At 38.9% G+C, this 27,402-nt stretch overlaps 1 protein-coding gene across 4 annotated transcripts in view; it reads right to left on the bottom strand.

The window, feature by feature from the left end:
• Lrch3 (leucine rich repeats and calponin homology domain containing 3) overlaps positions 1 to 27,402 on the bottom strand; it is a 121,886-nt gene that overhangs the window by 70,500 nt on the left and 23,984 nt on the right. For all 4 annotated transcript variants that reach the window (XM_070029989.1, XM_070029990.1, XM_070029992.1 and 1 more), the window contains exons 2-5: positions 8,921 to 9,065; positions 5,473 to 5,599; positions 1,239 to 1,344; positions 899 to 1,035 (exon numbers count right to left, since the gene is read on the bottom strand). In XM_070029989.1, coding sequence (XP_069886090.1) covers positions 899 to 1,035; positions 1,239 to 1,344; positions 5,473 to 5,599; positions 8,921 to 9,065 — 515 coding nt within the window. The remainder of the gene's footprint in view (positions 1 to 898; positions 1,036 to 1,238; positions 1,345 to 5,472; positions 5,600 to 8,920; positions 9,066 to 27,402) is intronic.

Genomic DNA, 27,402 nt, shown 5'->3' with positions numbered 1-27,402 from the left:
CTCATTTTATTAGAAAATAAACTGGAATTTTTTCTTCTAGTCCTGGGGCTTGAAATCAGGGCCTTAAAGGAGAATGCTTGATTTAATTTCCACTCTGAGCTAGTGCTTGGTCACTTTTGCTGGCTTTTTGTTAGTTAATTGGAGATAAGTATCTTTCAGATTCTTCTGTTGGCTTTGAATCCAATCTTCAGATCTCAGCCTTCTGAGTATCTAGGATTACAAGGCATAAGCCACAGCAGCTGATCAGCTCTTCATTCTTTTTTTTTTTTTTTTTTTTTTTTGCCAGTCCTGAGCACGGCCCCTGAGCTTCTTTTGCTCAAGGCTAGCACTCTACCATGGCCATGGTGCCACTTCTGGATTTTTCTGTTTATGTGGTAAATGAAGAATCGAATCCAGGGCATCATGCATGCTAGACAAGCACTCTACCACTAAGTCTCATTCCCAGTCAAATTCTCATTTTTTCTTGGCTGGTACTGGGGCTTGAACTCAGGGCCTCAGCACTGTCTCTGAGCCTCTTAGTGCTCAAGGTTTGCATGTTATCACTTTCTGTGAGATTATACTTTCTGTGAGACTATTATCTCCAATAAACTACTCAGAAAAAGCCAGAAGTGGTGCTGTGGCTCAAATGGTAGAATGCTAGCCTTGAGCACAAAGAAGCTCAGGGACAGCACCCAGGTCCTGAGTTCAAGCCTCAGGACTGGCACACACACACACACGCACGCACGCACGCATGCACACACAAAGGTAAATTAGAAAAATGAAAGCACTTTTGAACACATCACCTTATCATCTTTCTTCTACAACATTTACTCAAAGGTTTTAAAAGAATACATATTTAAAAAACTTAATTTCAACAGAAAGATAAATGAACATAACTAAATGTCACTCTATGGTTTACCTGTGCAGGAGGTGACTGCAGTGGGTTGTTATCTAGGGTGATCACCTGTAGGTGCCTGAGGTTCCTATAACAAACAGGAATGGCTACAATTTTATTGCATGAGAAGTCTAACCGGATCAAAGGCAATTCTGCCAGCTCTGCATGGAGGAAAAAGAGAAATGAACAATTAATGAGTGTGTGTGTGTGTGTGTGTGTGTGTGTGTGTGTGGTGTGTGTGTGTGTGTGTGTGTGTGTGTGTATGTGTGTGTGTGTGTGTGTGTGTGTGTGTGTGTGTGTGTGTGTGTGTGTGTGTTTGTCCTGAAAGACAAATAATAATGAAAGAATTAGTTTAGTTTCTTACCTTCAGGCAAACGTACTAAATGATTTCTTCTTACATTAAGATCTCTCAAGGCTTCCAGATTACCGATTTGGGAAGGTATAGTTTGGATTTCATTGCAACTCACATCCTGTTTCAAAAGGATAAAAGTATACATTGTTCAAATGCCAGGACTGACAAAAAAAAAAAAAATGGGGGAATGTAGCTCAATGGTAAAGTGCTTCCTTGCATTTCAAAAGCCTGGGCTCAAGTGCCAGAATTAAAAAATGTGAATAGTAGGCCTAGAATCTCAGATCAAATGAAGATGTTGATAAATGGCAAAATATAAAAAGTATATGTTTATATTATTCTAATCAAAGAAACAAGGGTCAAAATTATAGAGTAACTTGAAATTAAAATTTCCATTTTCGCCAGGCACCAGTGGCTCGCACCTGTAATCCTAGCTACTCAGGAGGCTGAGATCTGAGGATCACGGTTCAAATCCAGCCCCAGCAGGGAACTCCGTGAGATTCTTATTTCCAACAAACCACTAGAAAACCAGAAGTGGTAATGTGGCTCAAGCGATAGAGCACTCGCCTTTAGGTAAAGAGCTGAGGGATAGCGCTCAAGCCCAGAGTTCAAGCCCCACGACTGACAAAAAAAAAAAAAAAAAGAAAAGAAAAATAAAAATTTCATTTTCAAGTCAGGTGCTGGTGGCTTAGCTACTCAGGAGGCTGAGATCTGAAGATCATAGTTCAAAGCCATCACAGGCAGCAAAGTTTGTCAGATACTGATTTCCAATTAACCAGCAAAAAGCCAGAAGTGGAATGTGGTTCAAGTGGAAGAGCATTATCTTTGAGGGAAGAAACTAAACAACAGTGTCTAGTCTCTGAGTTCAAGCCCACAGTCCTGGCAAAAAAATCCAACCAACCAACCAACCTACCACAACAAATACCTATTTATTTTTACATACCACTTAAAAAAGTATAAAATAAAAATGAACAGGTGACAATTATACTTATTATTCTAATCACATTGAATATGGGGAAATAATAAAGTATACAACTCAAAAGCTGTTAAAAACAAACTCACTGGGTATTGGTGGTACATGCCTATATTCCTAGCTACTCAGGAGGCTGAGATCTGAGGATCTTAGTTTGACGTCAGCCACAGCAGGGAAGTCTGTGAGATTCTTATCTCAATAAACTACCAAAAAGCCAGAAGTGGAATTGAGCAAAAGATGCTCAAGGACAATGCCCAAGCCCTGATTTCAAGCTTTAGAACTGGCACCATAAAACAAACAACAACAAAAATCCTCCAAATCCTGCTCTATTAGCATTCTATCAATTTTATTCTTACATGCTTAGGTTAGATTTCTAGTAACTGATTAACTGCTTAATTTGCAAGGATCTGAAAAGACTAGCTACAGGTATCATGAATAAAATCCTTGGTTCCATAATTCTGAGACCAGCCAGGATAGTTTGTAAACCCCTAATCACATACAACAGAGGGAAGCTGCTTAGACTATAAAAGCTCCAAGTTATATACAAACACTTACTATTCCTTCAATATGAGTAAACAATACATTTGCTGACTTATCCAAAACTTTAATAAATATCAGGCATTATTTTTTAATTTTGCCAAACTATTCTGAGGAAATTATACAATTACTTTTCCTACTAGTTAAAGTAGAACTAGAAATTAGGCTTGAAAGAAGCTTGGAAAGGCAGAAGGATAATATCTGAGCTTAAGGATCATGACAATTTATAATTTATCTGACAGGAAAATATATATGCTCAAAGATAGCAGTTTTCTTTTTGTTAGAAATGGAGGGGAGAAAGAGACAATATGAACATTGCAGAAAGACCATCAGTGAATCAGAAATTTTACTCTGTCCTAAGTCCCCTTTGTGGCTGAGAGTATCAACCTCTTTTTGTAGAAAACTAAAAGCAGCTACTGAAATGTATCTATCCTTCAAATATTCAGGCTCGACTAAATAGAAAAAAGATACCTGAAATAATTTGGAGATAAGCATTTTAATTAGAGCATGATTTATGACCTTATGACCCAAACTCTGAAGATATGCCAACAATCATATATTTTGGAATTCATTTCCTAGGTCTAATTGACTCTAAATAATACTTTAGACTCTATACTTTAGATTTAATGTCTACAGATTTTTACATGTATCATCATATAGTAAAAATATTCCTGAAAAGTTTAATATGTCCATCTAAAAATCATTATGTAAATAACCACCTTTGTTGATAAGCCAATGAAAAACTGTACTCCAAAATCTCAACACATCCAATTAGACTCAAATGTTTTTTTCTTTCTTGCCATTGTTTCTAACATATTTATAAGATATTTCTTTTGTTTGTTTGTTTGTTTTTGGTCAGTCATGGGGCTTGAACTCTGGGCTTGTGTGCTGTCCCTGTGCTCTTGAGCTCAAGGCAAGCACTCTACCACTTGAGCCACAGCGCCACTTCCTCAACAGATCCAATTATACTTGACCATTTCAGAAATAAAAAACATGGACTTTAAAGTAGGCTGATTTCAAATCCTATAGTTATATGCCTTGGGCAAATTATTTAATGCAAGTGTTGGTTTCCTCAACTTTAAAATAAAAATAATTTTAGTACTCAGCTCATAATATTATTGTGGTGATTAAGAGAGAAAAGTCTTAAGCTGGGCACCAGTGGTTCATGCCTGTAATCCTAGTGACTCAGGACGCTGAGATCTGAACATCACAGTTTCAAGCCAGCCCAGACAGGGAAGTTCATGAGACTTTTACATCCAATTAACAACCAAAAAGCCAGAAGTAGAGCTGTAACTCAAGTGGCAGAGCACTAACCTTGAGCAAAAAAGCTCAAAGACAGCTCCCATGACCTAGGTTCAAGTCTCAGGACCATTGCAAAAAAAAAAAAAAAAAAAAAAAGGAGGGAGAGAAGAAGAAATAGGGAGACAGAAAGAGAAAGAGAAAGAGAGAGAACATAAATACGCAGGAGATGGTCTCCTCTAATTTACAACAAAGAGTAGGAAAAGTTCAACTAAACATCTTAGAAAATATACAACAAACACAGACTGGTTGGATGTGTTCTACCTGCCTAGAAAGCTAGAGGCCCTGAATATAAATAAACATAGCAGGTAGCTCATGCCTATAACCCTAGCTACTCAGGAGGCTGAGATCTGAGGATCACGGTTCAAAGCCAGCCCAGGCAAGAAAGTCTGTGAAACTCTTATCTCCAATAAACCACCAGGAAACCAGAAGTGGCAGTGTAGCTCAAGTGATAGAGCGCTCGCCTTGAGCTGAAGAGCTGAGGGGCACAGCGCTCAGGCCCAGAGTTTAAGCCCCATGACCAAAAACAACAACAACAAAGAAAGTAGTACTATAAAACAAACCAATAACAAAAAAGTAGTAAGACAAAATACAATCTTAAGAATAGTAATAAATAAGATTGACCTCTGTAATGCCCATTCTTCTCTAAAGTGTAACTTAAAAATTACGTTGGAGCTTACTCACTATTATTAAAAAACTCAAATGATATTTCCCATTTTGTGTGGGTCTATCTAACTTGTATTTCAGTTCTTTCTTCTTCTTCTTCTTCTTCTTTTTTTTTTTTTTTTTTTGTGCCACACCTAGGGCTTGAACTTGGACCTTGGGCCTTGTCCCTGAGTTTTTGTGCTCAGGCTATTACTCTATCACTTGAACTCTGCTTCTGGCATTTTTGTGGTTAATAGAAGATAAGAGAATTGTGGACTCTCCTGCCTGGACTGACTGAATTGTGATCCTCAGATCTCAGCCTCCTGAGTAGCTAGAATTATAGTCATGAGTCACAAGTGCCTAGTGTTCAGTTCTTTCTTCATCCTATGTCAAGTCAACACTGGAAGTTAATGAAAGCACACAAAAAATATTTTAATAACTATCTTTACCACACAGAACATTTATGTTTTGACTAATAGAGATACACTCAATAGCCAAAAATAAAATTAATATTTTAACTGTAGGTTAATGGGGGGAGCATTGTACTGGTGGTAAGGATAAAGGAGGTTGAAATAAATGGCTTCCAACTAGGAAAACACAATAAGAACCCCTGGGCATGCTATGTTTTAGGAGTAGAGAGTAAACAGTATGATAGAAGGTAAAATTGATTTTTATATGGTGTAAACATGTGGAGATATAATAATGAACAAGAAACCATCCTTGTATAATACAATTATAAATAAATATACAAATAAATACCTAAATACACAAACACATAAATACATATTAACTTACAAGTTCCGTCAAATGTTTGAGATGTCCAATGTCTTCTGGAAGTGAGACCAATTTGTTATTACTAGCAATTAAGACTTTCAATGGTAAATTACACAAGTGTACTGGCAATGTTGACAGTTGGTTCCGACTAAAATAAGTAAAAAAAGAGGAATCAGAACCTACAAGGAAGAAAATTTTTCCATTTTTCTTATTCTAGATTCAAATGTAAGGCTTTTTTTTGTTTTTTTTGGTTAGTGCTGGAGCTTGAACTCAAGAGTCTGGGCACTGTCCCTGAGCTTTTTTTGCTCAAGGCTAGCACTCTACCACTTGAGCCACAGTGCTATTTCCAGGTTTTTCTGTTTATGTGGTACTGAGGAATCAAACCCAAGGCTCCCTGCAAGCACTCTACCACTAAGCCACAACCTTAGCCTTCAAATGTAAGTCTTACAAGGAACAAATAAGATACATGTTAGATTTGTGGTCTAGCCTTCATTTAATCAGTTGTCATCTTTGTGGTTTAGGGGACAATATTAAATTTATGAAGACTCCTCATATATTAATTGAGAATTTTAGTATCTCTCTACAGGACTTTTTTTTTTCTTTTTTCTTTTTTTTTGGGGTTCGGTCGTGGGGCCTGAACTCTGGGCCTGGGTGCTGTCCCTCAGCTCTTCAGCTCAAGGCTAGCGCTCTACCACTTGAGCCACAGCGCCACTTCCGGCTTTTTTCTTTTTGCTTATGTGGTGCTGAGGAATCGAACCCAGGGCCTCATGCATGCAAGGCAAGCACTCTACCACTGAGCCACCTTCCCAGAAAAGCCATTGAATTTTTTTTTTTTTTTTTGTCAGCCATGGGGCTTGAACTCTGGGCCTGAATGCCGTCCCTCAGCTCTTCAGCTCAAGGCAAGTGCTCTACTACTTGAGCTACACCACCACTTCCTTCTCTACAGGACTTATAAAACACTTACATAATGAAACTTCTTTGTAAAGAATGAAGACTGGGGCAGGGAATGTGGCTTAGCGGTAGAGTGCTTAGCATGCATGAAGCCCTGGGTTCAATTACTCAGTACCACATAAACAGAAAAAGCTGGAAGTGGCACTGTGGCTTAAGTGGTAGAGTGCTAGTCTTGAGCAAAAGAAGCTCAGAGACAGCACCCAGATTCTGAGTTCAAGCTCCAGGACTGGCTTTAAAACAAAACAAACCAACAAACAAAAAATGAAGAGCTGACCAGCTGCAGTGGTTCATATCTATAATCCTAGATACTTACAAGGCTGAAATCTTAAGATTGTGGTTCAAAGTTAACAGAAGAATCTGAGAGATACTTATCTCCAATCAACTGGCAAAAAGACAGCAGTAGAGGGGCATGGTTCAAGTGACAGAGCACTATACTTAGCTCTGAGTGAAGTCAAATCAAGCTCTCATTTAAGGTCCTGAGTTCAAGCCACCACACTTTTCTCCCCCCCCCCCCAATCCCCGCCCTGAAAGATTGAAGTGCCACAGTTGGAGATTTAGTTCAGGATAAATGCAAAGACCATATTATTATTTTATAAAAGGAAACAATCATTTTAATAAGCATGGCTAAGTTTCATATCATCCTTCCTTCTTCCTCCTGAAGAATTATAAACATAGAATAACTTTTATTACTCATTACTATATTACCACCAGATGTACGTAAGTGATTTTGAGGGCTGGGAAGGTGGTTCAGTGGTAGAGTGCTTGCCTTGCATGCATGAGGCCCTGGGTTCCATTCCTCAGCACCACGTAAGCAGAAAAAGTGGTGCTAGAGCACTAGTCTTAAAGAGCTGAGGGACAGTGCTCAGGCCCAGAGTTCAGGCCCCACAATTGGCAAAAAAAAAAAAAAAAAAAAGGAGGGTGGGAGCCGGGTGCCAGTGGCTCAAGCCTGTAATCCTAGCTACTCAGGAGGCTGAGATCTGAGGATCCTGGTTCAAAGCCAGCCCAGGCAGGAAAGTCCAGGAAAGTCCGTGAGACTCTTATCTCCAATAAACCACTCAAAAACCGGAAGTGGCGCTGTGGCTTAAGCGGTAGAGCGCTCGCCTTGAGCTGAAGAGCAGAGGGATAGTGCCCAGGCCCAGAGTTCAAGCCCCATGACTGACAAAAAAAAAGTGTGTGTGTGGGGGGGGATTTTGAATCAGCTCTTTAAAAACCAAGTGACAGGTAATGATTTCATAAACCATACAAATTAAGCTACAGGTAAAAATATTTTTACTTACATGAAAACCACAAGTAAGAGCAAAATGATAACATTTATTGGGATAAAAATTCAAATTTTACTGGGCCGGGAAGGTAGCTAGCTCAGTGGTAGAGTGCTTGCCTTGCATGCATGAGGCCTGGGTTCAATTCCTCAGCATCACATAAGCAGAAAAAGCCAGAAGTGGTGCTGTGGCTCAAGTGGTAGAGCACAAGCCTTGAACTGAAGAGCTGAGGGACAGCGCCCAGGGTCAGAGTTCAGGCCCCATGACAGACAAAAATAAATAGATAAATAAATTCAAGTTTTACTTATGTAGATTTAACCTCCTAATCCTAGGGACCAATTACTTCCCTATTTCATGATCTTTTGCTGATGCAATAATATAGATTCTGGGCTTTTAATATTTTCTCAGTCCAATATTAATTCTATTCTTAGACATTTAACTTGAGAGAAAGCCATTTATATAAGGATATATACTAAGATATATACATAAATATTTCTCTATTAATGCTACTTTTATCATGGTAAAAAACTAAATAATTATCTTGAGAAAAAAATGAATTTTAAAAGTATTTAAACTGTGAAACAAAATGATTACCTTGAAAAATATTTGCATAGAATATTTTATGACAAGGGGAAAGGCATATTCAAAAATTTGACTATGTGGCCATAATGACAAATATCTATAATCCTAGTACTCTGGAGGTGGAGGCAGGAGGATTGCAAGTTCAAGATCAACCTGCACTACATAGCAATACTTTGTCTCAAAAGGAAAAAAAAAACTGACTGAAAGCCTGGAGAAATAGAAGGAAAAAAGTCATCTACATCATAAAACTCAGATACAGCACTTTTACACTTTCTCCATTTGTGTATTTTTTCCAATAAAGTTTTATGGTTTTTACAGTGCAGTAAAGCACATTATAAGATGAGTTGAATATGTATTTACAACTTAATACATAAAAATCGATGGTCACAAGAAGCAAATGAAGTAATTTCAAATCTACTATATTCTTAATTGACAAAGCTAATTTGCAGACAAAACTGCAGAACCTTGTTACGGACAACTAACTGCAAGCCTACTAGGCTAACAGTTTAATAATGGATAAGCTTGAGGACTTTAAAATACTGTTAATGTAACTTAAAAACATGTATAGAGACACTGATAAAACAGATAAGGTAAATAAAGGTAAACATTTTACTGAAAGAGGAAAAAATTAAAGATCACATAAAGACATTTTTTAAAAAAGAAAATAATATTCTTACCTAATATTTAAGAATGTTAGAGCTTGTAGATTTAGAATTGCCTCTGGGATGTATCGAATACAATTTTGGTACAGGTTAAGGTTTTCAAGAGAAACAAAATGACATGCTTCTATAGGAATTTCTGAGAGACGATTTCGCGATAGGTCTAAAAGAGAAAATAAATTCAGCTTAAAATCAATCCTTGGATCGGGTGGAACTACTAACTCATGTCTGTAATCCTACTTCCAAAGGAGGCTGAGATCTGGAGGATCTTAGAGGCCAGCTTGGGCAGAAAAGTTCACTAAACTCTATGTCAATAATAATCGGCAAAATGTAGGGTTTGAAGCGTGGTTCAAGTGGTAGAGTACTTGAGAATACTAGTGATCAAGGAGTCCCAAGTTCAGCCCAGCAGCCTGTAATCCCAGCTACTCAGGAAGCTGAGAACTGAGGATTGCAGTTTGAAGCCAGCCCAGGCAGTAAAGTATGATAAGACTCTTATCTCCAGTTAAATCACAGAAAAAGCTGGAAGTAGTGACTGGCTGAAGTGGTAGAGTGCTAGCTTGTAGCAAAAGGAGCTCAGTGATGGCAGCTAGGACCAGAGTTCAAACCTCAGGACTGGCAAAAAAAAAAAAAAAAAGTCCTGAGTTCAAACCCAAGTACCACCAAAAAGATCCAATACTTGGTACTTATTTTAATAAGCAGATTTTGTGATAATTTGAATTCTTCAGAGTTCTTGTTATAGAGAGATTGGTTCAAGACAAGCATCCAAATATTTAGGGGTTAGGAGCATGGCTTAAGTGAAAGACTGCCTGTTTAGAAAATATGAGAACATGAGTTCAAATTCCAGTATTCCTTCCCTCCCTCCCTTCCTCCCCCCCCCTCTCTATCTCCTTCCCTCCTCCTCCCTCTTTCTTTCTCCTTCCCTCCCTCTCTCCATACACTTCATATATATATAGAGAATAAACTATTTAAATATATGGTTCTAAATCTGTTGCTACAAGTGTTGATATCTTTTGAGTTTGCACATACACTAATAATACCATTATTCTATGTAATTAAGACAAGTACTTAATAAGTTCTAAGACATCTACCTATAAGTGGTATCAAAGATCATATTACATTCCAAATATCCTAAGAAATATAGATTCATCTAAAAATTCACCTTCCCAAAAGATTTGACTAGTAAAACTAAAACACTGTCTTAATCTTTACATGACAAGGATAATAAATCCTTGTAAGCGAATTCAGAATCAGGAGCTGGTTGCTCATGCTAGCAATCCTAACTAGTTAGGAGGCTGAGATTTGACAACCATGGTTCAAAGCTAGTCTGGGCAGGAAAGCCTCTAAGACTCTATTTCTAATTAACCACCAGAAAACCAGAAGCAGTGTTGTGGCTCAAACTAGTAGAGAGCTAGCCTTGAGCAAAAGAATTCAGGGACAGTGTCCAAGACCTGAGTTCAAGCCCTATGACAGGCAAAAAAAAAAAAAAAAGAATTCAGGACCTTACTTAGCTCCAACTGGCCAAAAAGTGACACTAAATAACAGAGAATGAATTCAATATTATCTTAACGGATAAATAAGAAGAGCCTAACATTTAGCTTTCCTTCCCTGTATGAAGATATCACTGAGGGCTGAGAATGTAGCTTAGTGATAGAGCACTTGCCTAACATGCAGGAGGCCCTGGGTTCGATTCCTCAGCACCACATAAGCAAAAAGAAAAAAGCTGGAAGTGGCACTGTGGCTCAAGTGGTAGAGCGCTAACCTTGAGCTAAAGAGCTGAGGGACAGCGCCCAGGCCCAGAGTTCAGGCCCCATGAACGGACCACTCCCCCCCCAAAAAAAAGAAAAAGAAAAAAGAAAGTGCCATGAATTAATGGATCTAGATTAAGCATCAATGGCTATCTCTATAAGAAGACAATAAATTATATGCCTCCCACTTTTGGGTTCAAGATTAGTACTCTGTGACTAGAACCAGGGCTCCTCTTGCAGCTTTTTGCTGGTTAATTGGAAATAATAGACATATGGGCTTTCCTGCTCAGGCTGGCTATGAACCACAATCCTCCTGAGGAGCTAGGATTATGGGCATGAGCCACTGGTACCCAGCTAATTCCTTTATAGATAATAAGACATGCAACTATTTATTTATTTATTTATTCACTGTCTACTATTCTGGAACTAGAAGATGTTGCAGGTTTACCTTGCAACTTTCTTGTTCCAGTTCAGAATCAGCCATTTTCTAGTGTAATAGAAAGTTCTTTTTTATTTGAGTGGGTAGGGAGAGGGAAAAACCCACGGGTCCTGAAGGAATCTTAAGAATCAAATGACTGGGCTGGGAAGGTGGCTCAGTGGTAGAGCGCTTGCCTTGCATGCTCGATGCCCTGGGTTCGACTCCTCAGCACCACATAAGCAAAAAGAAAAAAAGCCGGAAGTGGCGCTGTGGCTCAAGTGGTAGAGTGCTCATCTTGAGCTGAAGAGCTGAGGGACAGCGCCCAGGCCCAGAGTTCAGGCCCCACGACCGGACCCAAAAAAAAAAAAAAAAAAGAAAGAAAGAATATATTAGCCGGGCGCTGGTGGCTCACGCCTGTAATTCTAGCTACTCAGGAGGCTGAGATCTGAGGATCGCGGTTCAAAGCCAGCCCAGGCAGGAGAGACTGTGAGACTCCTATCTCCAATAAACCACCAGAAAACCGGAAGTGGCGCTGTAGCTCATGTGGTAGAGTGCTTGCCTTGAGCTGAAGAGCTGAGGGACAGCGCCCAGGCCCAAAGTTCAGGCCCCATGACCGACCAAAAAAAAAAAAAAGAATCAAATGACTGTTTTAAATCCCAAAGTTTTGGAGTGTTTTATTAAGCAGCAAATAAAAACAAAAACAGCAGACATTGATACCTGGAAGTGAAAGGCCAGTGTAACAAAACCTGAAACATCTGACATTGGTTTTAGAACCATAGTATACAGTGGACCTAAGGGGCACCACACAGAGCCAGAAGGAATATAGGAAAATGCTATTAAAGGGTGGAAAAAAAGTACCTCTATTTGCTCTAGCCAGTTAGAAATACTATAACCTGTAGTGACACAGTGGATAGAAATGTTCTAGAATAGATTTAAATTACTACAGACACATGGCTTTCTGTTATGAGGCTTATTAGGTTTACTGAAGAAATGTGTGACAATAAAGACCATTAGTACCTTGTATATATATGTGTGTATGTGTGCATATATATATATATATGTATATATATATAGTTGTTGTTGTTGTTGATCATGGGGCTTAAACTCAGGCCTGGGCGCTGTCCCTCAGCTTTTCAGCTCAAGGCGAGCTCTCTTCCACTTGAACCACAGCACCACTTCCGGTTTTCTGGCAGTTTATTAGAGATAAGAGTCTCACAGACTTTCCTGCTCAGGCTAGCTTTGAACCATGACCCTCAGATCTCAGCGTCCTTAGTAGCTAGGATTACAGGCATAAGCCATCGGTGCCTGGCTATTTTTAAGTATTTTATATTATTTATCTGTATTAGTGCTGGGCAGTTAACTCAGTGTATCCAGCATGGTAAGATGTAATCCACTCTAACCTAAATTCCCAGCCTAAATCTTAATGATGAGAAAGCATATTTATATACATAGATCAGGAATTTTCTATCCATTTTTTCCTGTTATTTTCATATATCATTTAAATATATTACATATTTCTCTTTCCAAATAATGTAAAGAAAACAAAAAATGTCAACCAAACTAAAAAAAAAAAAAAACTTTTAGTTAACTTAGGAAAGAAAGAACATGGGTTTCTGCCTCAAATGGGCTATGAATCTGGTCGCTGGTGGCTCATGCCTGTAAATCCTAGCTACTCAGAAAGCTGACATCTGAGGACTGCAGTTCAAAAGCCAGCCCAGGCAGGAAAGTCTGTGAGATTCTTTTTTTTTTTTTGCCGGTCATGGGGCCTGAACTCTGGGTCTGGGCACTGTCACTGAGCTCTTCAGCTCAAGGCTAGCACTCTACCACTGGAGCCACAGCGCCATTTCTGGCTTTTTCTGCTTATGTGGTGCTGAGGAATGGAACCCAGGGCCTCATGCATGCAAGGCAAGCACTCTACCGCTGAGCCACCTTCCCAGCCCTGTGAGATTCTTATCTTCAATAAACCACCAGAAAACCAGAGCTACCTTCCCAGCCCTGTGAGATTCTTATCTTCAATAAACCACCAGAAAACCAGAAGTGGCTCTGTGGCTCAAGTGGTAAAGCATTAGCCTTGAGCCGAAAAGCTGAGGGACAATGCCCAGGCTGAGTTTAAGCCCCACGACCACCACTCCCACTAACAACAACAACAAAAGGGCCATGAGTTTAAAACTGGAAAAATGGGGCTGGGAAGGTGACTCAATGGTAGAGTGCTTGCCTTGCATGCATGAGGCCCTGGCTGGATTCGATTCCTCAGCACCACATAAACATAAAAAGCCAGAAGTGGCACTGTGGTTCAACTGGTAGAGAGCTAGCCTTGAGCTGAAGAGCTGAGGGACAGAACCCAGGCCTAGAATTCAGGCCCCATGAGCAACAAAAAACAAACAAACAAAAAACCTAGAGTACACAAACTATTTTCTTTTGAGCTTTAAAATGTTTAGGCTGATCACTTTGTTTTAAAAATGTTTCAAAGCCATTTCCTGAAGGAATAAATTCAGAGAAAAACAGTTTTTTCAACAACCCAATTAATAAGTGGACAAAAGATATGAATATACTCTTTTTGAAAGTAGTAATAAAAATGGATTAGAAATTCTGAAAATGCCCAACATTCTTGGTCAAACATTGAGATTACATCTCATTTCAGCATGGTTATCATTAAGAACACAAATAAATGTTGGCATGGATGTGGAGAAAAAGGAACTGCTGGTGGAAGTATAAACTAGTATAATTACTATGGAAATTAGTATAGAGGATCCTCAAAACCTAAAATATACTTACTATGCAATACAGCATTAACCACTCTTGGGCATTTATCAGAAGGAATGCTGTTCAGAAAATAATAGAGGTACTTGCACACTCATGTTCAATGCAGCATTATTCACAGTAGCTATGCTATGGAATCAGCCTACAAACTAAGCTCTACAAACTAATGGATGGGTAAAAAAAATGTGGTATATATGTGTGTGTACATTAAATATAAGATACAGAATATATATAATATATATCTATATATTATGTATAATATACAACTCATAATTTATTATATGCTATATTTCATTGTTTATATATTCCATTATATATAATGGAATATTATTTGGCTTAAAGAATAATGCCATTTGCAGGAAAATGAAAAACGATATATATATTTTTTTTTAATGGTGAGGTTTTTTGTTTTTTTTTTTAATTGTGAAAACACTGTACAGAGGGGTTACAATTACATGGGCAAGATAATGAGTACATTTCTTTTTTTTTTTTTGGCCCAGTTGTGGGGTTTGAACTCTGGGCCTGGATGCTGTCCCTCAGCTCTTCAGCTCAAGGCTAGCGCTCCACCACTTGAGCCACAGCACCACTTCCGGCTTTTTTCTTTTTGCTTATGTGGTGCTGAGGAATCGAACCCAGGGCCTCAGGCATGCAAGGCAAACGCTCTATTACTGAGCCACCTTCCCAGCCCCAATGAGTACATTTCTTATCAAGCATTGTAGCCTCCTCCTTTATTTCCCCTTCCCATCCCATCCTCCCCCCCCACCAAAGTTGTAAAGTTGATTTTCAACATAACGACTTGTACGTCTCATTGTTGCAATGGGTCCACCTGTATCCCTATTTAAATGATTTGTTTTTTCCCTTCCCCTCCACAAATTATAACATCAAATACAGTGAAAGCAGGGACTATACTGTGGGGGAGGGACATACAAAACAACAAAGAAATAATCTTATAAATGTGTTAGAAACAATTGCATGAAAGAAAAAAACATTTGAATACGTATGTTAGGGTTCATTTCCCTAACATCAACTTACCTGACCTTTTCTGCTTGACTCAGACATATACTAGTTATTGCATATAAGGGAAACCATGGACCTATGTTTCTTTGGGCCTGGCTTACTTCACTTAATATAATTTTTTCCAAGTCTTTCCATTTCCTAACAAATGGGACAATGTCATTCTTTCTGATGGAGGCATAGAATTCCATTGTGTATATATATACCACATTTTCTTGATCCACTCATCTACTGAGGGGCATCCGGGTTGGTTCCATATCTTAGCTATGGTAAATAAGGCTGCAATAAACATAGTTGTGGTGGTAGCTTTAGTGTGGTCTTGTTTGTGAACATTTGGGTAAATGCTCAAAAGTGGGATTGCTGGGTCATAGGGGAGCTCTATGTGGAGTCTTTTGAGGAACCGCCATACTGCTTTCCAAAGTGGTTGAACAAGTTTACACTCCCACCAACAATGCAGTTGGGTTCCCATCTGTCCACATCCCTTCCAGCATCTGTTGTTATTAGAGTTCTTGATTATAGCAATTCTAACTGGGGTGAGGTGGTATCTCAATGTTGTTTTGATTTGCATTTCTTTTATGGCTAGAGAGGTTGAGCATTTCTTCATGTGTCCATTGGCCATTCTTATTTCCTCTTCAGAGAAGTTTCTCTTTAAGTCTTTAGCCCACTTATTTATTGGGCAGTTGTTTCTTTGAAGATTTGTTGTTGGAGGATTTAATTGAAAAACGATATTAAAAGAAGTTATGTTCAGAAGGACAAACATCACAAGCTTTTCTCTCATATGTAGATGACACACATAAAAGTGTATGTACACACGAACAGTATCATATATGTATGTATGCATATATATAAACACACATATATAATCAATATGATTGAAGTCTGGCACACACAATTTTTAGAACAATTGACAGCACTTTAACAACAATGAATATTAGTGAGGTGAAACATGTCCTATATGGAGTATGGGTTACCAGTGGGAGGGCAAATAGGGAAGGAGGGTGAATATGGTCAAAATACTTGGATACATATGGGTGAAAATGGAACAATTAAACTTGTTGAGACTGGTTTCAGAAATGGGAAGGTGAAGGAGGGACAGTGACAACAGAGATGAGTCTGATCAAGACCCCTAGCATGCACAAATGGACATGACAAAATGAAACCCTTTGTATTACTAATTGAAGCTAATAAAAATACTTTTGACAAAAGAAAAACTATTTCATTTTTTCTTTTATTTTTTGTGTTGATATGGAGGCTTGAACATTCCCCGTAGGCTTTTATATTGTTTTTTGGGCTGGTCCTGGGGCTGAAACTCAGGGCCTGGGTGCTGTCCCATTTGCTCAAAGCTAACATTCTAAAGACTGCTCCACTTTCTGCTTTTGTTTTTGGAAGTTTACTGGAGATAAGAGTCTCAGACTTTCCTGCTTGGGCTGGCCTTGAACAATGATCCTAAGATCTCAGCCTCCTGAGTAGCTAGGATTACAAAAAAAGATTTTTTAAATGAGATGAGGGATGATACAAATCAAATTTTAGTCCTGGTACATGTGTACCCGTACACATGCGCTCTCTCCTCTCTCTCTCGCTCTCTCTCTCTCTTTCTCTCTCTCACACACACATCCTAATTTCTAGAGCATCTTAGAATATCTCTCCCTAATACTTTTTAGTGAGATGCTTTCAATTACTGTACTGTTTTTTTTGGGGGGGTCCAGTCGTGGGGCCTGAACTCTGGGCCTGGGCGCTGTCCCTCAGCTCTTTAGCTCATGGCTAGCGCTCTACCAGTTGAGCCACAACGCCACTTCCAGCTTTCTGCTTTTTGCTTATGTGGTACTGAGGAATTGAACCCAGGGCCTCATGCATGCAAGGCAAGCGCTCTACCATTGAGCTACCTTCCCAGCCCTTACTGTACTTTTTTGTAGGTTCTTCCTGAGGATATACATGAAGCCCAAAGATGTTAACAGTAACCTTTAAAATTGTTATTATAAAGGTGATGTACAAAGCCGGGCACTGGTGGCTCACACCTGTAATCTTAGCTACTCAGGAGGCTGAGATCTGAGGAATATGGTTGAAAGCCAGCCTGGGCAATAAAGATCCGTGAGACTCTTATCTCCAACAAACCACTCAGAAAACTGGAAGTGGCATTGTGGCTCAGGTGGTAGGAGCACTCACCTTGAGTTGAAGAGCTGAGGGACAGCACCCATGCCCAGAGTTCAAGCCCCATGAATGACCAAAACAAAAACAAAAAAAAAGTGATATACAGAGAAGTTACAATTTCATAAGTCAGATAATGAGTATATTTCTTTTTGGATAATTTGACCCCTTCCTTCGCTCTCTACCAGTTTTTCCTTCCCGTTCCTGCAGACAAGTATCTACTGAGCACCACTGCTACATTTGTTTACTCTTTGTCCCTCCATTTTAAAACCTGAAAAAAAAGGCTAGAGGAAATTGCTGACATGGAAGCTAATTTTTCAACTTTCAATTTCCATTGGAAGCAGTAAAAAAGACAAGATATGGGCTGGGAAGGTGGCTCAGTGGTAGAGTGCTTGCCTTGCATGCATGAGGCCCTGGGTTCAATTCCTCAGCACCACATAAGCAGAAAATGCCAAGAAGTGGCACTGTGGCCCAAGTGGTAGAGTGCTAGCCTTGAAGAAGAGCTGAGGGACAGCGCCCAGGCCCAGAATTCAGGCCCCACAACCAGACCAAAAAAAAAAAAAGAGTTCAGCTAAGCTGGGCACCAGTGGCTCACACCTGTAATCCTAGCTACTCAGGAGACTGAGATCTGAGGATCACGGTTCAAAGCCAGTCCAGGCAGGAAAGTCCGTGAGACTCTTATCTCCAATAAAGCACTAGAAAACCAGAAGTGGTGCTGTGGCTCAGGCAGTAGAGCGCTGGCCTTGAGCTGAAGAGTGCAGGGACAGCGCCCAAGCCCAGAGTTCAAGCCCCACGACCAACAACAACAACAAAAAGGAGTTCAGCTATACTTTTTTTAAAAAAAATTTTATTGTGAAAATACTGTACAGAGAGGGGTTACAATTACATGGGTAAGAAAGTGAGTACATTTCTTATCAAGCATTGTAGCCTCCTCCTTTGTTTCTCCACCCCACCAAAGTTGTAAAGTTCGTTTTTCTACATAACGACTTGTACATCTTATTGTTGCAATGGGTCCTCCTATATCCTTGTTTTAACAATTTGTTTTTTCCCTTCCCCTCCACATATACCAACATCATATATAGTGAAAGCAGGGGTTATACCATGGGGGAGGGACTTACAGGGCAACAAAGACATAATCTTATAAATGTTAGAAACAATCACATGAAACATCTCTCTTTTTTTTTTTTTTTTTTGTCAGTCGTGGGGCTTGAGCTCTAGGCCTGGGAGCTGTCCCTCAGCATTTCAGCTTAAGGCTAATGCTCTACCACTTGAGCCACAGCGCCACTTCTAGTTTTCTGGTGTTTTTTTTTTTTAAATTGTGATTAAGTGATTACATAATTTCCCAAATTTCACAGTATTGTAGAATAATAATGCTAATTTAAAGGCACAAACTCATTCTAACTTTTCTGGAGCAAATTGTCTATCACGGTCTATAACATATAACGGTGTACACATATATACCATACATGTGATCAGCAGCATGGGGTTATTCAGTAGTGGTTCGACCAGATGAGTCGAAGTTCTTTGTTTCTTAAGTCCTGTTAATTTTGTTGTATCACCTAACATTTTGGATTTAACATCCACTTATCAGGGAGACCATGTACCGATTGTCTCTTTGCTCTTGGCTTACCTCGCTCAACATGATTTCTTCTAGCTCCATCCATTTCCCTGAAAATGCCATTATTTTGTCATTTCTAATGTCAGCTATACTTTTTAAATTTAATTTTACTGTCAAGGTGATGTACAGAGGGGTTACAGTTACATATGTAAGGTAATGAGTACATTACTTGTTGAACATTGTTACCCCTTCCCTCATTTTTCTCCTACTTTCCCTCCTGAGTTCAGCTATCCTGTACTTAATAGGACAAAAGTCCAAGAAGAGATTCTGTAGGAGCAAGTTGTGTAAAGAAAGCTTGAACCAACTAGAGGGAAAATGAACCAAAGGACATGCTTCCTAATCCTATCATTTTAAAAAAAAATACAGTAAACTAGGCGCCAGTAGCTCACACCGACAATCCTAGCTCCTCAGGAGGCTGAGATCTCAGGGTCATGGTTTGAAGCCAGCCTGGGCAGAAAAGTCTGTGAGATTCTTTTTTTTGGGGGGGGGGGGCGGGGGAGGTATCCAGTCGTGAGATCTGAACTCTGGGTCTGGGCACTGTCCCTCAGCTCTTCAGCTCAAGGCTAGCGCTCTACCACTTGAGCCACAGCACCACTTCCGGCGCTGAGGAATCGAACCCAGGGCCTCATGCATGTGAGGCAAGCACTCTACCACTGAGCCAAATTCCCAGCCTGTGAGATTCTTATCTCCAGTTAACCACCCCAAAAAGCCAGAAGTGAAGGTGATACTTAAGTGGTAGCATGCCAGCTTTGAGTGAAAAGCTAAGGGACAGTGCCCAAGCCCTCAGTTCAAACCACAGAATGTGTGTGCATGTGCACTTAGCAACCTCAGGGTATATGGTTCCAAAGAGATGTTGTTAAGGAAAAACTGCATTCTCTGAATTCAGTACTTTACTTTATATACTCAATTTAGTTTTCCCAAGCTGGCTGCCCATTTCCAGAAAAACACGTTTTAATAAATCTAAAATATTTACATTGCCACTTAGTCACATAAACTTTACATTGCACTAGAAGCACTGTTTGTAATAGGTCAGACTCTAAAAGACAAATATTATGTAATTCCATCTATGTGAGGTACCTAAAATAGTTAAAAGTCATAAAGACATGGTTACCAGGAACTGGGGGTAAGGGCAGGGAATGGAGAGTGGCTGTTTAATAGAGAGTTTAAGAGAATGAAAAGTTCTAGAGATGGACAGTGGTGATGGTTGTACAATATAAATATACAGAGTAGGTGCTGGGAAGGTGGTAGGGCGCTTGCCTTGCATGCATGAGGCCCTGGGTTCGATTCCTCAGCACCACATAAGCAAAAAGAAAAAAGCCGCAAGTGGCTCTGTGGCTCAAGTGGTAGAGTGCTAGCCTTGAGCTGAAGAGCTGAGGGACAGCACCCAGGCCCAGAGTTCAGGCCCCACAACCAGACCCCCCCCCCAATTTTTTTTTTAATGTACAGAGTAGCACTGAATTGTACATCTAAAACAGTTGAAATAAGTTATGTTATTAATTTTACCACAATAAAAAATCAAATGTGTAGTAATAAAAGTTAGAAATGGTCTGCTGAGCTGGGGTGTGGCTCTCAAGTAATAAGAGTACCTGCCTGGCAAGTGTAAGGTCCTGAGTTCAAACCCATACCGGTCCCTGACAAACTCCCAACAAAACAAAAAGACTCATGAACTGAAATCTAATGTCATTTTTTTAAAGAGATAAATACCTTTAAAATATCTTTAACACCCATCACCTTATGCTTCATCAATAAATGGAGTAACACACAAATTTCAGAAGCAAAAATCCCAAGTATCCCTGAACTTCAAATCTTAAAAATTAGTCTTAGAACTGTGTGACAGAGACTAATAGTTCTATTATATTCTATTAACTATGTAATTACAACTGTAGGATTTGTTTCTTTAAATTTCAATAAGTAACCAATGAAAACCTAGGTTCCTTCCAGTCCAAACACAACTAAATGCTTCCAACAGTACGGTATTTATTAAGAAATGCTAGCACTCAAAAATCTTGTGTTTTTCTAATAATTCCTTCAGGCCATCCGACACATGACATCATCCTCACCAAGTAAGATCCATTATGCAATTTCCATACCCACACATCACCTTCCCAGAGCAATCGCTGCTGTGAATGTTAAGGAGCCAGAGATTGTGAATGTTAAGGGGCCAGAGATTATGACTCTGAAAGACTTTTTCAGCACCAAGCAAGGTGAAATCAAATCCTTTAACACAAAAAGAAATAGTAAATGCAAACTCTAGAAGATCTGAAAAAGCAAAAGGAAGATCATGCACTTAAGAGTATAATGCAAATAAAAGCATTAATTTAAAATATAAGATTTGATAACTACTTAAACTGCAGTAATACACTTCATGTTGCCATAGGCTAAAGAATATCAAGCAGAAACAAAGTTTCCTATCAAATGAAGTTATTTGGGAGAGGGTTATATATAATTTATTCATAGAAATTTTGATGGATTCACATATAAATTAATGAATTTCACATTTCTTCAAAAATAGGGATGTGAACTGGGTATCAGTGGCTCACACCTGTAATTCTATTCAGGAGGCTGAGATCTGAGCATTGCAGTTCAAAGCCAGTCTAGGCAGGAAACTCTGTGAGACTCTTACCTCCAATTAACCCCCAGAAAACCAGAAATGGCATTGTGGCTCAAAGTGGTAGAGTGCTAGCCTTGAGTGAAAAAGCTCAGGGACAGCACCCAGCCCAAGTTCAAATCCCATGAACACAACAACCACAACAAAAATGGAGATGTGGTCATGTTTTGCTATGATCTGAATATTAAAAGATTATTTCTAAATGAAGGTATTTTTGATGACTGATGACTGTTCACTATACTTTTGAAGCTTTCTCTTTTGATTTGCCACATTGGAAAACTATCTAAACTTATGTATTTCTTTATTGTTTTCAACCACTATGCCATTTCTAAGTAAATTTTGTTAAGCTAGCATACAATAAAATACAATTTTCTTTTGGCTATTAATATTAATCTACGAATATCAGAAAATATTTTCTTATGCTTTTCATTCCAAAATCACATTATTTTACACGATTTGTGGATTAACAATAAATTTATATAATTTTAAATGTTAGTGATTTTTGCTTCCAGGAAGTTGGGACACAAACTGTTCCCTATTCTTTCTACTAAGTAAAACTAAAAACCCTAGATAATACATATTATATTTACATAAGACTCTAAAAGACTGAAAGAAGATGACTAGGCACTCAGGATTTAAGGAACAACAGCAACAACATTCCTGTTTTATCATCAAGTTTTGTTGTACTGTTATTTTTGTTTTGTCCCAGGTGTCCCAGATAGAGCTTATGTCTCCAAACTATCAACCCTCAAATACCAATGAGCAGAGACAAGACAAGGAGAGTAGCCCAAGAAAGGAGTTGAAGGTGACTGAAAGTCTCCTAAATTTGATTAGCCATATATTAATTACACAGAGGAAAGGATTCATTGTTCTATTTCCATATGTATATATAATGAACTTTGATCACATTCACCCATCTATTACTATTATTTAATCATATTCACCCACCTAGATTCAAGGAGCTGAGCAAACACCAAATAATATAACACCCCCCCAATTTAATTAAGCCACATTATAGCTAAATTTTTGAAAGATAAAGAAAAAAACCTAAAAATTGGCGAAACAACAGAGACAACAGCATATTTCATGTTGGAAACCATGGAGCTCACACTGAAGTGCCACAGCATTTTTAAATGCTGACAGAAAAATAACTGTCTACTTGAATCATTTATCCAGCAAAATATCCTATAGGAATAAAAGGCAAAATAAAGACATTTCCTGATGAAGAAAAACTAAGAGAACATATGACAGCAGATCTAACTAAAATGGCTACAGGAAGTTCTCTAAACCGAAAGAAAACAATGAAGAAAGGAAGCTTAGAACAACAAGAATGAAGCCTATTAGTTTCCTGGGACTGCCATGAGAAAACACTGCCATGGTCTGGGTGGTTCTCCCATCCCTACCAGCACTGGAATTTGTACTTGAGGCTTTGTACCTGGCTAGGTTGGAGTTTTACAATTTAAGCCACATCCCTAAGCTTTACTAGGTGGTTTAAAACCCTCAAGTTAATTTTTTGTTTTGTTTTGTTTTTGGGGGTTTTTTTCCCTGAGGGTCTGTAGGCTAGAAGTCCAAGATCAAGATGTTGGCAAGGTTAGTTTAATCTGGTCTACCTAACGTATTACAGAGAGTTGTATTCTGTTTCCATATGATCTCTCTTATTTGTCTTTGTCCTAATGTCCTCCTGATACTTCTACAATAACAGTATTAAATTAGGAGCTACTAAAATGATCCCATTTTAATTTAATTTATTTATTTATTTTGTCAGTCGTGGGGGCTGAACTCTGGGCCTGGGTGCTGTCCCTCAGCTCTTCAGCTCAAGGCTGGCATCCTACCACTTGAGCCACAGAGCCACTTCTGACTTTTTCTGCTTATGTGGTGCTGAGAAATTGAATCCAGGGCCTCATGCATGGGAGGAAAGCACTCTACCACGGAGCCAACTTCCCAGCCCCACCATTTTAATTTAATTACTCTTTTACCCCCTTCTTATTTCTAAACATAGTCACATTCTAAGATACTAGGATTAGGACTTCAACATACAAATTTGGAAGAGAGTGAACAACTTATTCCATAATACACAGTAAGTAGAAACAAGTGAAGATAAAAAGCTTTTCTCGAATTTTCTGTATTATATTTGATGGTTGAAACAAAATTTTAACATTATTTGATGTAATTCCAAATGCATGTAGAGGAAATTCTTAAGACAACTGTCAGGGAAGAGAAAGAGATATAAAATAAGCTGAAGTTTATTTTTTCTCAAAATAGTATAACAAACACTAATAGACTGATCAATTAGGTATATATAATTTATTTACTAAGGCAAGAACTAAAAGAACTTTAAAAAGAGATACATGAAAACTACTACAAATGAATTCTAAAAAAATGTTCTGGAAATTCATAAGAAGACAAGACAGAGAACACAGAAAGGAAAAACAAAGAGGACTGCAACAACAAAAAGTAACACAGTAATATAAGCTCTAAGGTACACTAAACTTGTGATCTAAATGCACCAAAAGACAGCTTAGTAAAGTAGATATAAAAATGCAATGCAACTATGTGATGTCTATAAGAAACCCAAGTATAGAGACATAGTCTAAAAGTAAAAATACCAATTAGCACCACAACAGCAGATGTTTAATCCCTCCTAATTCCCAATAACCATTCCCCAAAGGCAATCACTTCCAATCCTTTTAGCTCTAATTTTAATTACTGTTATGTTACATATTTCTAAAGATTTTTTTCATGAACTTCTCAATTTTAATATTCTTACCATGGACAATGGGCACAGTCTTTTTATATCTTGCATAACTCCCACTTTTTGAATTTTCCTCATCCCCTCCCTACATTCATGTGTCATCTTTTCTGAGTATCATCATTCACGCTACATTATAATGGCTATGTAATTAAGTAAATACACAAAAGAAAACGATAGACTATAATCATGTTCTTTTCTTATGCAATATTTTGGCAGTACTGGGTTTTGAACTCAGAACCTAACCTTACTAGGCTAAGTTCCACTGAGCCACATTCTCAACCTATCTTATACAATTTTGTTTCCCCCAAATTTTCTGAGTTTTCTATGTATGGATAATGAATCAATTATCATACTCTTTCAACAACTCGATATCTTCTCTAAACTTGGTAAAAATGAATCAGGTACTCTGTGTTAGTCAGTTTTATATTTCTATAACAAGAGAGGTTTACCTTGGTTAAGCCCATTGCCTGTGGTAGCACATCATGGCCAGTAGTGTACAGTAGGGGTAAAGCCATTTACTTCAGGGTCAGAAAGGGAGATAAAAAGGCTAGATCCTATATTGACAGAGTAAAATTAGTTAAAAAGCTAAAAGGTTCTGTTATGAGTCCAGAGCCCTCAAAGAACATCTTGTCTCGCCGGGCACTGGTGGCTCATGCCTGTAATCCTAGCTACTCAGGAGGCTGAGATCTGAGGATCGTGGTTCAAAGCCAGCCCGGGCAGGAGAGACCATGAGACTCCTATCTCCAATAAACCACCAGAAAACCGGAAGTGGCGCTGTAGCTCAAGTGGTAGAGTGCTCGCCTTGAGCTGAAGAGCTGAGGGACAGTGCCCAGGCCCAGAGTTCAAGCCCCACGACCGACAAAAAAAAAAAAAAAAAAAAAAGTACATCTTGCCTCTAAGAAATTGCTGACTTACCAAGATGAGACTAGAATATGGAAAATGTAAGATCGTTCAAAGAAAAATCCTAGCTATGAGACTAGAATGTCCTGTTCTACCCTTTCCACACTTTAGTTGCATAGAGGTGACCAATCACAGCACAGGCCAGGATATAAAACCCCCTAGACACTGAGACAGAGCACTGAGACAGAGATGAGGAGCGGCCAGAAAGAGATCACACAGTAGACTGGGAGAGCAAACACATTCTAATGGTTGCTGCTGACTGGGAAGCCAGAAGGGCTGTACATGAACAGACTCTGTCCACTATTTCCATATCAGTAACACCCTTCAAGGCTAGGGTCCCATATTCCTTTCAGGAGCATGCTCTCAGTGGTTTGAAGAACTCCAACTAGGCCTCATCTCTTAAAGGCTCAATCAGTTCCTAAGAGTACCATCCTGGGAAGCAATTACTTAATATATAGGCCTTAATTTCCAAACTAGAGCTAATTCCATTTGTTTTTCTTTAGAAAATGTTTATTGGAGCCTGCTACAAACCAGTCCATTTGTTCCCTAGGTCATTGCACAGGCATTGTTCTGTAAAAAATATGTTCATCATCATGAGGGAGTCCTTTTACCTCTACCTAGATCCTTTATTCTGGTAGTCGATCTTATCTTTGAGTTGCTTCCTTAAAAAAAAAAATAGAGAAAGTCTTACATGTTTGAAAATGACATTATCCACCAAAAATTTTGGTTAGTTTGGCTCAACTCAAAACTTTTCTGTTTTTATTTGGTGAGAGTTGAATTCCTAACTTCATATTCTCACTTGGCTCTTTCCACTCATAACTAGCACTTACCACTTTCAGCATGTGTTTGTGTGTACACATATACATACACACGTGTATGTGTGCGTGCCAGTAGTGGACTTGAATTTGGTCTAGGTGCTCTCCCTGAGCTCTTTTTTTTTTTTTTTTTTTTTTCAGTTGTGAGGCTTGAACTCTGGGCCTGGGCGCTGTCCCTCAGCTCCCGGCCCCCTGAGCTCTTTTAATCAAGATGGGTAGTCTACTACTTGGGCCACAGCTCTACTTCCAGCTTTTGGGCAGTTAAAGAGTCTCACAGGCTTTCCTGCCCAGGCTGGCTTCTAACTTGGATCCTCAGATCTCATCATCTTAAGTATCTAAGGATTAAAGCTTGAGCCACCAGCACCTGGCCTACTTTTACCTTTTTGCTAGCTAATTGGAGATAAAAATCTTGCTTTGAACCTCAATTCTTAGATCTCAGCCTCCTGAGTAGCTACTCTCAGATTATAGACATGAGACACTGGCACCTGGCTTCAACATAAAATTATTTATTGAAATGTTTTCCTTAAGAATTTTTGAAGGAGGGCCGGGCGCTGGTGGCTCACGCCTGTAATCCTAGCTACTCAGGAGGCTAATATCTGAGGATCGCGGTTCAAAGCCAGCCCGGGCAAGAAAGACCGTGAGACTCCTATCTCCAATAAACCACCAGAAAACCGGAAGTGGTGCTGTAGCTCAAGTGGTAGAGCGCTCGCCTTGAGCTGAAGAGCTGAGGGACAACGCCCAGGCCCAGAGTTCAAGCCCCACGACCGACAAAAAAAAAAAAAAAAAAAAAGAATTTTTGAAGGTTTGCTTTATTATCTTCAGACTAAGGAATTTGATACCATAAGGCCCTTTTACTTATTTCTTTTTTTTCCTGGAAGTTTTAATTCTTTCTTTATTCTTGATTTCAACAAACCAGATCACAAAGTCTGGTGTAGGTTTTTTTTGTTTTGGGTTTTTTTTTTTTAATTTGTGCCAGTCCTGGGCTTGAACACAAGGCCTGAGCACTATCCCTGAGCTTTGATGCTCAAGGTAAGTGCTCTACTACTTGAACCACAATTCCACTTCTGGCATTTCTGGTAATTAATTGGAGGTTAAGAGTCTCAGGGACTTTCTTTACTAGACTGGCTTCTAACCATGATCCTCATATCTATCACAGCCTCCTGAGTAGCAAGGATTACAGGGATGAGCCACCATGTCAAGACCTAGATCTTAAGAGTAACAAGAAAGCTAAATGTTAGGGGCTTATACTGTGATCCTAGCTATTATTGGTGGCTAAAATTCGAAGATCAAGATTCAAAGCCAGCAGGCACACACATACAATAAATAAATAAATAAATAAATAAATAAATAAATAAATAAATAAATAAATAAATGGGAAAATCCATGTAGACTAATGATTGCATTTATTTGTTATAAGCAAATTAAGGATGTATTAATTAAAAATGCAAGGGAGAAGATTTGTCTTCTGGGTGCCTCCCAGAAGATAAATATTTCAAAGGTCTACCCAAGAAGAAATCAATGTGGATTGATGTCTTTTATACCATTAAGCTGAGAGCCAAGTCATCTCCCACTTTAAAGGATAATTTTTTATTTTTTTAATTTTTTTTGGGGGGGAGTGCTGGGGTTGAACTCAGGGGCCTTGCTGCTTGCTAGGCTGGCATACCTCCAGCTCTATTCTTTGCTGATTATTTGAAGATAAGAGTCTACAGGACTTCTTTATCTGGG

Source organism: Dipodomys merriami, unplaced genomic scaffold (genome assembly GCF_024711535.1).
Source record: "Dipodomys merriami isolate MVZ:Mamm:240054 unplaced genomic scaffold, mDipMer1.0.p SCAF_2, whole genome shotgun sequence".
NCBI classification, from domain to species: domain Eukaryota; kingdom Metazoa; phylum Chordata; class Mammalia; order Rodentia; family Heteromyidae; genus Dipodomys; species Dipodomys merriami.
This window is presented reverse-complemented; position numbering and strand designations above follow the sequence as displayed.